The following is a 12,374-nucleotide window of genomic DNA, read 5'->3' as shown; positions in this document are numbered from 1 at the left end:
AGGACAGTAAAGAATAAAGAGGAAAGGAACGGGAAATGTGGTACGGTGAAATACAAAAATAACAATGAATCTTCAGTATACAATACAGAGAGAAAGAGAGAGAGATTTTGTTTTTGAACCATAAATTGTTGTGCGTGTACACACACACACACACACACACACACACACACACACACACACACACACACACACACACACACACACAATATTAGTTAATTAATCAGATGATTATTTTGAAAAAATAATGATAATTTAAACATAAATCTTGAGGTACAAACTGTGTGAAGTTGTAAAGATGTAGGCATCTTACCAAACAGAGGTTGCCGAGTTGCATTATGGGAAGTCTATGATCTTTTTTTTTTTTTTAATGTAGGATATTTTAGCTTCTGTTTATGATGAGTCTTTGTTTAACATCTGTCTCTAGCAAGTCCCCTAACTTTATGAAAGTGCAATACTTTGGTCACCTTTACTACAAGTGAAACACAAAGACAATTAATAAAAATAAAGTAACTAAAGAAAACTCCACTAGCTGATTTAGATGGCCTCAAATAAGTAACAGTTTATTAGGTTGATTTTTAGAAAACAGTATAGTGAAGCTAATTTCTAATAGTGTTAGTATTTCGTATAGTTCACTGTATTTTTATTTGTTGTAGAAGAGCATGTATTGTGTATAGACTAATGGACTAATAACTGTAAAATAACCACAATAATAATAATAATAATAATAATAATACACAAATGAAGGTTGAATGTGATTTGTACTGTTTTTTATTCATTTAAAATTGCAGTGCTGGTTGATTTCAGATGGTTTTAGCAAACGGTCAGAAATGTTAAATATGAAATGAAGCCCAACCTTTCAGTCATCAGAAACAATGTCTGACAGTATTTAAGGGCAATACCAGTATTTTTGTCATGCGTATCTCTGTCTTGTGCGTTTTTTCTTTCCTTTCCTCGCGATTTCAAATACAAGGTGTGGTCTTTTTATTCCTTTAGTATGATAAATATAAACACAAATACAATATGATCACTAACAATTGGCTGCTCTAACTCTGAGGTGTCACTTCTGTCCGCCCGTACCGAGAAAAGACGACATCTCTGCTTCCTTCTGTCAAAATCGCAGCACAAAAGCAACAAGAGCAACATTTCAGAGGAGATGACAGACGGATCTGTGCGTCAGTCCCTGCGGACGAGACTGATGCACAGATCAAACATCAAAAACACTGGTACTGTCCTTGAAGACACGACATGTTAACATCATTAATTGTGACGCTGGAAAGCATGCCAGTGATCCTTAAGTTCACGCATCTTCTTTTTTAAATTCCATTTCTCAGGCTTTAATCCTTTTTTTGATGTAGGAGCAACAAAAAATATCCCAAAGCATAACTCAGACGTCTTAAAAGGCAAACGCACTGAAGGAAACTGAAATCCTTTATGGCGAGGCCAGGTCTAAGCTTAGACGCCGTTACCTCTCGCCGCACGTTTCACTGCATCATTTCAAGTCAATGTCTCCTTGTCCTGGAAATATGGATGTTCTAGGGCATTCAAGGCAGATATTCGTTTCAAGGGGTCGAAGGTCAGCATTTTCTGTGGAATAAAGAATCGCAGGGTATTAGAGCTGGCTCAGGTCTTCAAGAAACAGTTTGACATTTTGAGAAATGCTCTTCTCCAGTCTCTTGCAGAGGTTGCTACTCTCTGTCCATGTCTGAGCTTAGCGTGTCTGATTTTAGCATGTCTGAGCTTAGCGTGTCGACTGGATGCAGCTGGTCCGACTCTGTACAAAAAGGTAATATCCTCTTACAAGCGCCTCTAAAAAAGACTAATTAACAGGTTAAATCTCATCTGTTTAATATATTCAAAATCAAAGATAAAGGACAATAAACCGTTCATGTGAGGTTGTGTGTCAGACTGTCGTTTGGCCAGGACCAGTTGCCAGGCAACCGGTGGAAAGTACAGGAAGTTACTCAACTGTTAGCTTTCTTCAGTCATTAGCATTTAGCTTTTTTAATCTGGTTATTTTAATAAATTAGTGCCTACAATTGTGTCCTATTTTGCACTTAAACCTAATATAAAGTCGGATGTTTAAATATACTGTATACTTTTAAATTAATTGTACGTCACTGGTTCAAACTTCCTATTTTTGATCTGCTGGTAAACTAAACACTAATTGCTTTGGAAATTTAGCGCTTACTTTCAGTTTAACCAACACTGTAAATTATGATTATATAATTTAAAATACAATTGTTATTAGATTATTTTAAATAATATTTTACACAAAACACTATTTTATTTAAGTAAATATGGTAAGCCTATTTAGGTTACCAATACTATTTGAGATCTGTAGATTTGTAACTCACCAGAGGGAAATTGTTTTAGCAACATAGATTGTTACTTTGTTTGCATGTTATATAAAATGTATTAAATTCTTTCATCTTTTGTTAAAATAATGTCATCTAATTAGAGAAAGAAGAGGACCAGATTAATACAATTTTGACATCTGGAAGCTAGATTCTAATCTAAATACTAATAACTAATACTAGAAAAGTAGTGATTTTAGCCCTTATGATCTGTTTTACCAGCACTGTAAATTATAACAATTTTAACAGAATATTTAGCTTTAAACAGGACTGGTGTAAGTCTTCCTCCAGTTTAACCAGTTGGCTTTGTAAGATTAATCAAGAAAATGACATCCGTTATATTCTGTTATAGTCAAATACCAAGCAGGATGGACTAAAATTTGAATTTTTAATTCATGACCAAGTCTTACCAGCAAAAGTTGCGCCCCCTGCTCATTTATCTCTGGAACAAAGTCAGTGATTGGCCGAGGTAAGAGAGGGGTGAAGTGTTTCCTGGAGAGTGTAACATCAGTTGGCCACTCATCCTCTGGCGGCAAGCCAATGACTCTGAAATGACACACAGTTTTCAATGCAATGAGTTTAAGTATAATAGGAATCATCCAGTCAGGTAAATGTGGAAATGATAGGTCACTCACTCAAAAAGTTTCCCAAGTTGGTCCACTTCTGATTCTCCGCAGAACAAAGGTCTAAAAGACAGAAAGATTGCACCAAATTTGAGAGATTGAAGCTCTTGTTATTCGTTATTCACATGTCTTTGACAGTCCTGTTTGTGCAGGAGGACAGACAGTGACATGATGAACATATGAAGTTGAATGATTTTTACTGTTTACACAAGTTTAGTTTAACATTTCACCCAAATCAACATATTTATGATATTATGAATGTATCATCAGTAAACTGTTCGCAAGGCAATTATTGTTTTAAAGCATGAATCTCTTTAACAAGGTTTTGCTGTCTTCATGCATTGTGTCACTTCAACCACTAGAGGGAGCGTGTGTGTGTGTGTGTGTGTGTGTGTGTGTGTGCGTGTGTTTGTGTGTGTACGCACACTGAATTCTCAGCTGATCTGAGTTTTGTTGCATTCAAAGACTGTTGAGCGCTTAGGGCTTTACTCACATTATGACTTTAGCTTGACTAACTGTTTGTGGATGTGTTAACACCCAATAATGCAGCAGTGAGTTTGTGTCAGCATGTATGACGCTGATGACTTCAACATGTCAAGTACAACTCCAATATGCGAGTAGATTTATTGTAAAGTGATTGCAAGTGGGGCCGAGCTGAAATAAAACATATACATGTGCTTTAACACAATGAGTGAGGCAAAGCCAGACTGTTTTTTATCAATTCCACTGCTGACAGTCTGAGGCTACAGACCAGATTTCCCCAGAGCCGCAGATAAACGTGTTATGTGATTCAGTTAGAGATAAAAATCTGAACCTTCTACAAACTCTTACCGGCTGCTCAGACTGACACTCAAACACAATATGTGTCTGGACACTCACACCCACAGGTAATGAGTGTGCCTGCTATCGTCAATGATAGAGCGAGTCTAAAGGTGGAACATACAGTCAGGGCCAGAAGTGTTTGTACTGTGACACAAGTTTTCCAATTTTGCCTCTTTACACAACACTAACAGAATTGAAATGAAGCAGTCAATATGTGGTTGAAGTGTAGAATTTCAGATATCGTTAAGTGGATATAAGAAAAACACCACAAGAACAGTTTAGAAATTACAGCCACTTTTACACAGTCCCTCCCTCATTTTCAGAGGCGATAATGTTGTCCTGTTCCTTCAATGAAACGGCTCACAACGAGGACAGAGGATAATCTTGAGTAACCGGGTCGTTTATTTCAGAAAAGAGACATTGCCTTTGAGTTTTGTGTTGTCAATATATATTGTTGTTGTTGCTTTGAGTACTACCAGCTGAGCAGAGTCATATAATCACATTATATTTGAGAGAACGGGCATACTTTATCTCCAAAACTAGGCCACTCGCATCAAAACAATCTAGATTGACACGTAAGAGGAAGATTTTATTTATTTATTTGGGGCTAAACTGTCCCTTTATCACATCAGCAAAGTGTTCTTTTCATTTGCTGACTTGAAACACAAGACGGGACAAGACTTTTGTCAATGTTCATTTTCCTAACCCAGTAACCTAAACCTAAAAAAAACATAAGAAGCTATGTTTAGTACTCCCTACAAGCCCTACGTAGGATTTATGCGTTGTATAAAGATGCCACACTCAGATTTGTGTTGCCTCTAAAACATGTTAGTAAATAAGTAGGAGACAGAAATGATTTTAGAGGAGACATTTTCATTAGAGCGTCAAACTCATATTTAGCAGAGGAGTTATATGATGAACTCAAACTCACTTTGTAAGCACAAACCTCCACCTAGCAATGGTTCAGGTTAAGTAATTTAATTTCTGCTACTTTGAAACTTAATTAGATTGCCATCAAAAATTGAACGCACCGTTCCTTTGCCCGAGGCCTCGCTCCTCGCCAAAATACATCAATAATCTGTTCATGTTACCTCTCTGGATTAAAACACTGACACAATGTTGATCATAACAAATACACATAAATACTGGATAAAGTGTCAGCCTTCTTCAATTGAACATTATTCTGCTGACTCACTTGCGTCTGAACATCTCAGCAAAGATGCAGCCGGTGCTCCAGATGTCCACAGGTGTGGCGTAACTAGACTGCAGCAGAACCTCGGGGGGGCGGTACCACAGAGTCACCACCTGGCAGACACAAACATGGAAACCATCAGCGTCAGTGAGGAATTTAAGTGCAACTCGTATGATAGATTAGTTCTCTATAGCTCATTTGCATTGACATAGATTTTTGTATTTAAACTGAAATGCAGGAGAGCCAGAAGCTTCCTGAATGGTTAATATCTCAAATAAATGATTGTATTCTGTGGGAAATGCTGTATACACAACCTAAACACGTACTACGACCACAACGGTCCAAGAGAGTTCTTACCACGGGGGTGAGGGCCATGTGGCAGCTGTAGATCCTGGCCAGTCCAAAGTCAGCCAGCTTCACCTGGCCCTGGCTGGTTACCAGAATATTCTCTGGTTTCAGGTCTCGGTGCAACACGCGGTTAGAGTGAAGGAATGCAAGACCGCAGAGCAACTGCCTCATCAGGTCCTGCAGAAACACACACAGGAATGTTTACAGATGTTGCTTTAAAAAACGGGGTTAAAAGACCCTAAATAAGGAAAAACACAGTTCTCACTTGAATGCGGCCGGAGGATAGGCCAGGAGCCGGGGCTCTCTCTAGGTACGTCTTGAGGTCTTGGTCCACATGTTCAAACACCAGAGTGACTTTAGTCTCCTGGTCTGACCTCTGGGTAGCACATACATCCATTAGCCTGTCGGGGACAATGAGAGCAGTGACTTCTGTGAAAAGCGTTCACAGAGAATAGTGGACATCACAACACTTGGTATCGCCGTCTTACCTGACCACGTTTGGGTGGTCAAACTGCTCCAGCCGTTTCAACAGAGCCACCTCCCTGACTGTGGAGACTGGGAGGCCATTTTGGTCCGTCTGCACACGGACGCTCTTCAGAGCCACAAACTGCCCGCTTTCTATATCTCGGGCCTTATAAACCGTCCCGTAAGCGCCTCCTCCGATCTCTGCCACTGGCTCATACTGGAGACTGGTGCCGTGGGCCATGGCCACGATCAAAGAGCCTGAGGGACAATTAAGTACAATTATGAGATAATCATGTCTGTATAGTTGGACCTTATCCGTACATTATACACATCAATATATTAAAGAAAACAACAGCCCATTGTGATGCATCATACCAAAAAATATATTTTTTTAGACATTTCACTCAAAAAACATAAATATGAAGTCATGGTGGTGCTATGGGAAAAGTCTGGGGATCATGAATGTTCTCAGGATACATCGTCTGAGAACCATGAACATCTGAATTAAAGTTATGGGCAATCCATCCGACAGTTAGAACTCTGTACCAATATGGTGAACCAACTAACTGATATTGTCATCTCCACTACGTGGCTAAAAATGTTTAACTAAATAAAAACATAAACCACAAAAAGCATCTAAACCAGTTTATTACCATATACTGTACACTATATTAAATAAGTACAAATAAATCTGGATAATCTGGAAAAATCTGGAAATAAAAGTGGATATGAAAATAAAAGATGGAATTGTATGTATGGAGCAGTAAAACCCTGACTGTGGTGCAGTCATGCAAGTTCTCAGTAACAGTTTGTGTAACAACAAACTATTAACACTTTTCTATTTAGGGGCCCCATTTCCACTTTAGTAATTCTGTTGTGAAACATTGCTGCATTAAGCTGTCGAACAGTGTGCAGCTGCTAGAGAACTGCTGTATACGGATGAGGCAGCATCAAAGAGGGGCGAAACAACCTGGTGGACTTGCCAAGGAGCTGACCAGGCCTTTCTGCTTTAGTGCTGAATATGCACCATTTGCAATTACAAAGTATTGAAGACTGAAAAACTGTTTCTCAATAAAATATCTTGATGGCTATGTCTGATCCAGTGAATTAAATGCCTAAAAGAATTGTCATGAAACAGTACTGCTCAGTGTTTTGCAACATTTCTCAACACATCCAAAGATAATTCAACTTTATTTACACTACAGCTGTTTCTTTGAATAGACAAAATGCCCAACTCTAATAACCCTAATAAATTGTGTTTCAAAACCTTCCCAGGGGTCAATAAAGTTCAGTTATCATCATCGAAACCGTTCCCATTCCCAACTCCTCACATGTAAACACTTTGTCAGGACCCCTTGGCGTCACTTATGCAACAAAACAGCTAGTTAGGTTTTGGAAAAAATCAGTTTGGGCATAAAATAAGTAATTTTGATCGGTAACTTATCTAGGGTACTCAAGTTAAGTTAACTTGTATAACGTTCTTAAAATAAGTCAACGTTGAGTTTTGGTTTCGCACAAGCCATGAACAGCGCGCTCCTCGGTAATAGTTGGGCGGCTAAACACTACCAACTACAGATGGCAGACGCTGTAATCTTTTAACATGCATTAACTGATTTTTTTTGTGGAATATAAACACAACATTGACATTTTATAACCTGACAAAGTTCTTACAGCGAACATACTAACAAACAGTCAGCTATTTACAGACCCAGACAAAAAAAAAAGCAACATTAACATTATTTTCATGTGTCGCAAAACCAATATCCATTCTCTTTTTAGCGGTTTGTCTCCACAGATTTCTGAGTAAATTATCTGGTTCCTTAGCAAATAAATGTCCCACTATGTTCACCAGCTAGTTGACTGCTGTTTTGGGCTGGCAGTAAAAGCCGTGCAGTCAGCAGACAAGAGCTTGATCCTGCTGGTACAACAAGGTTTCACTCACATGTTTCACCTTTTAAGTGAAAAAGAGGGGTCGCTGATACACACTGGCAGCAGGAGTCAACGATGCTTTGAGCTAGATACACAGGAGTTTTATGTCTAGTTGCGCTGGCCTCTATTAGCGTGAAGTCTCATAAGAGCTCTTCAGTGCAAAGTGCAGAAATGTGGTACATATTTTTAGACATATCCAAAGAGGAATTTATCAATGCTCTTCGACAGTCTCCAAACGTTTTATAATCTGCGAGCTCCAGAACAAAGTACCTGACCTCCAGGAAGAAGTCAAATGACTCAGTGAATGGGGCGCCATTTTAAAGCAAATATACTTGACGCAGGACTTTTGGCCGCCCCTCTGCCAGCGCAGGAAGCGCCTTCAACCACTCGACCCCCAAACAGCTTTTCTGTACCAGCCCGTCTAACTGTCCTCTGGTCTCCTCATCAACTCCATCCATCAGCACACGGCCACAGAGAGCATTATCCCACTCCTTACCTCCCTTTGTTCAAGCCTACTCCACATTGACTCCTGTCACCTTCATACCCAGCATTCATCTGATGGCCGTTCTGTTGTCCTCTGCTTTTACAGAAGAGTTGTTGGGACCAGATGTGCGGCCCTTATTCTCTAAGGATGGAGCAGAGAATCATAACCTAAACGACCCTGTGAGGTCACCTCAAAAACAATGTTGCCTGCTTTCAGGTCTTTTAATGTAAAACCTTGTTTATAATGACAGACATCTTCCGTAGTGACTGATGTGTTGGCTTGGGAGAACAATACATATAAAAAGGCAATTTCTATTAATGTTCAACCTGATGTCAAGTTCTAACTTAAAACAGGACCTGTACGCTTTAATTAAATTTATAATTTTCTTTAATATTATGCATTAACATTACATCCCACGATGACTAGTTTAAATACAGAGAGATCACCATGAACTACAGCCTGTGCACAGATTTAATGATTTATTTAAATCTTAAAGAGTATCTTGATTGTATGTTCTTGTAAATATCTTAGACCAACATTGTAACTTTCAGCAAACTAATACAGCACTCAGAAAAATGTAAGCGACTACGTCGACAAACAGTTGACTGAAAATAATTTGAAAACATCGATTTTCAATTACTCCTTTCAGTCTCTTATAAAACAAAAATACCAAACATTCTCTGCTTCCAGCTTCTTAAATGTGAGGGTTTAACACAACATGTTTCATAAATGATAATGAAATAAAGTATCTTGGGGTTTTTAACTGTTGCATTTTTCACTGCTTATTGACATTCAACAGACAAAACATTGATTTCAATATAAATGTTCCAACATGATTAATAACAGTATTAATTAAACACTAAACTGTCAATAGATGTTTTAACTTTGAGCACATTGGGTTTGTTAGAGTGTGAAAGAAAAGAAGGATGAAGCTAAAACAAGTTCTGCAGGAGAGAGTAAGAAAAGTGCAGCCAAAAACCTGAAAGAGAAATGAATTATCTTCTGTGGTGTACTAGTCGCTCTGCTTTCTAAAGCTGGCACTCAAACAGCTGACGCTCTAAATGGTCGTCTATTTTTTCTGTTGACAGCATGAGACCGCACGTTTGGACTGTAACTTTGAATACATGATTGCTCTAGAGACCCCAGAGAGGAAAACAGATAAATGCAGAGACACCGCTGAATGTGGCAATACTGGACAAATGCCGTTTTGGTCTAATTTGTAAAATTTGGATGAATCACATTTATTTACAGCCTTTCAGATCTGTCTGCTAATCTCAGCGGAGCTGCGTTCAACTGTTCTACTAAACAGTTACAACCCAACATGTAAATGTAGGGTTATTTATATCTCAAAAGGTATTTAGTGAAGTGCTACTCTACTACAACAATGCTGAGTAAAATATTTTCTTATATACTCATCTACTCAAATACTGATACATATATCATAACCGAGCGGTTCAAATATTCAGAAATGCTGCCAAACCACAACTTTTGAAGTGGTCAATATAAGCTGTAGTTAATAAGAGGAAGATATGTTGCATTATGCTTCTTTAACACACCACATTTCTTCCTCTTATGCAAACATAGTTGAGTCAGAGGCTGCAGAGAATCTGCCCGCATTCCTGCGTTTCTGAAAGAAATACAAATTCCTGTCAATACGTCAAAACTGAACTGAGAAAAACTGAAGATAAATGTTCTCCAATTGGCTGATTGACTTCATTCAGTAAAACAGAGTAATAGTACATGCAGTAGATATAGTAGCAGAAGATACAGTCACAATCAGTACAACCCAAGAAACATTTAGTTGTATTTTCTGACTTCCCCATTACAATGCTTTAATAAAAACTTCAAATTGAGTTTAATTGAGAAAGATTTGTCACCGATTCTAAAATAAAAACAACAACCTTTCACAGTTGTTTTGTGCACAAGAGACAACCAGATAAGTTTACCTTAACTATTGGGGTCCTGTATAAAACATGACATACAGAGAACAATACTGTATGTTCTGTGAGTACAATGAGTAACCACTAGGTTTAGGTTTGCATTATAAATACAAGCTATACATATAGTTTTAAATTAATTTCATAATATAGTATTTAAGTAGAAACAAACATGCCACAATATTCAGGAAGTCATTAATGATGATATTTGGCTAAACATACTGAACACGAATCTGTGAGCAACAAATGTGCCACACCGTCTGTAAACAATCAAAACATGAAAGCAATTTGGATTGAGTGGTTACACACAAATACAATGTTACACAATATGCCCACAACTTCCTTTAGAAAAGAATTACACAACAATAACATGTTGTTTTTTTTATTTCTAAATAAATTAGATAATATACTTACAAAGTATTTAATTCACACAGAGTATAGGCTTTTACCATGAGGTTATTTTATATGGACTACAAATTTACTAAATTACCAGAAAACATGCTACATTGGGATATATGTTGTTGTTTGGATGCAAAAGTTATCGAATAAATATTGTGGTGTGATATGAACATTTGCCTCTGATAAGAATAAAACAATTAGAAAGTAACAGAAAAGTATAGGAACCCTTATTTTTGGTCAATTATAATATATATATATATATATATATATATATATATATATATATATATATATATATATATATATATATATATATATATATATATATATATACACATATACATACACACACAACAGGCTCTCTGGATGTCAAACTCCAGCCTGTGATTGTCACTGTTTTAAACTTGTGCCTGTATTGTCTTTATCATCTGGCTCTTATCCCACCTTCATTTGACAGCAAACAAAACTACAGCTTGATAAAACATATTGCTCCTGCATTACATTATCAGCCTGTTGAATGGGCTCCATTGTCTCATAATGTATGATCAGGCCATGTGTGGCCTTCATGCCAAACCTCCTCTGGTCCTACAGGAAGTGGTCATGTTCATGACTTATCTTCCTAAAAACGTCTCCTCAGTGACAGAACAGCCCATTAGAGGAAAATAAGATTTGAGCAAAACCCCTGGAGGTTCCCCTCTCGCAACACTGATGCATAACAGCTGATACGGAGGTTGTCTGTGGCCTATTGATCATCAGCTCTATTTTCTTCCCCACACTCAATTCATGTATCCAGTTAATCCAGCCGTCAGACATGGAGGGCCAATGGGCGGGGGCAGAAACAGGCCAGGACAGACGGAAAGCCCTTCGCCCCCGACACGTGGTGCTCCTCCATAGCTCCCCTTTGTTAATTAAACTGCCATTAAAACAAAGTAATGCCACAACAGGCCACGCGGACTTTTTTCCTCCCCACCAACACGCTCACTGACGTGGCGGAGGAAGACAGTGAAAAGTGCAGAGGCGGATCACCGTCAGAAACTTCTATTTCTCCACATCTGTGCCACATTACAGAAGCTGCCAAAGTGCCACACTAATGAAGCACGACAGTTCACAGGCTTCTCTTACCTCGCCCGGGTCTTTTCCGCGGCAGGTGAGCTTTACTTTCGCTCTAAGAGGAGGACATGCTCTCTAGTCTGCCACGTCTTACTCCTCCAGAAGCGGTCCGGGTTGGCAGCTCGGGTCCGGGCGGAGGTCTACAGCTCCGGTGGCGGATCTGATGTGCAGAAGCCAATCAAACAGATTGTGTTTTCGGCCTCCAATGTTTTTTTTTTTTCTTCCAGCCTGCACTCTTTTTGGGTCGTCGCTTCCTGTTGCTTCTGGCAACTCTTGAGGGAGGCGGAGCTAAAAAAAAAAAAAAAATCTTCACAGCATAGCCTGTCATGTGTGAAGCCCTTAAAGCCCTGCAGAGCCTTACAAAATTACACAACTCCTATAATCCATGCTGAAAAAAGCTTAAATATTGTAGTTGTTAAATGCAAATAATTGCATCGGCTTTTATGTGGCTGTTTGTTTTAGATACAAAAAATATAGGCCTAAGAATACAAAACAACACAAAATGCATAATAATAATTTAGTTAAATGGATAGCTTTCCAACGAATTAGACAATACAATTAAAAATATATATATATATATATATATTAGATCAAGATTCAGAACAAATACAAAAAATATTTAAAAGAAAAAGTTTTAATGAAAGTTCTTAATTGTTTTAAAACCTTGTTTTATTCTGCTTTATGTTTTGATGCTTTTAATGGTTTTATTTG

At 38.1% G+C, this 12,374-nt stretch overlaps 1 protein-coding gene across 2 annotated transcripts; it reads right to left on the bottom strand.

Moving 5' to 3' along the window:
• Window positions 1-769: 769 nt before the first annotated feature.
• Window positions 770-11,876, bottom strand: cdk4 (cyclin dependent kinase 4). 2 transcript variants are annotated; one of them, XM_068594007.1, is made up of 8 exons: window positions 11,676-11,876; window positions 5,828-6,062; window positions 5,605-5,740; window positions 5,349-5,516; window positions 4,995-5,104; window positions 2,990-3,040; window positions 2,765-2,900; window positions 770-1,584 (listed from the first exon to the last, which is right to left on the bottom strand). In XM_068594007.1, exons 2-8 carry the CDS (start codon window positions 6,043-6,045, stop codon window positions 1,495-1,497), a joined length of 909 nt encoding a protein of 302 aa, XP_068450108.1. In that variant the 5' UTR covers window positions 6,046-6,062; window positions 11,676-11,876; the 3' UTR covers window positions 770-1,494. The 2 variants fall into 2 exon arrangements, with proteins under 2 accessions (XP_068450108.1, XP_068450109.1); XM_068594008.1 differs by lacking the exon at window positions 11,676-11,876 and adding an exon at window positions 8,230-8,251.
• Between the last annotated feature and the right edge of the window lie 498 nt (window positions 11,877-12,374).

The sequence above is a fragment of the Clinocottus analis genome, unplaced genomic scaffold (genome assembly GCF_023055335.1).
Source record: "Clinocottus analis isolate CAN_PGR_092001 unplaced genomic scaffold, fCliAna1.0.p SCAF_3, whole genome shotgun sequence".
NCBI classification, from domain to species: Eukaryota; Metazoa; Chordata; class Actinopteri; order Perciformes; family Cottidae; genus Clinocottus; species Clinocottus analis.
Note: the sequence above shows the minus strand (reverse complement) of the source record. Positions and strands in the feature narration are given on the sequence as shown.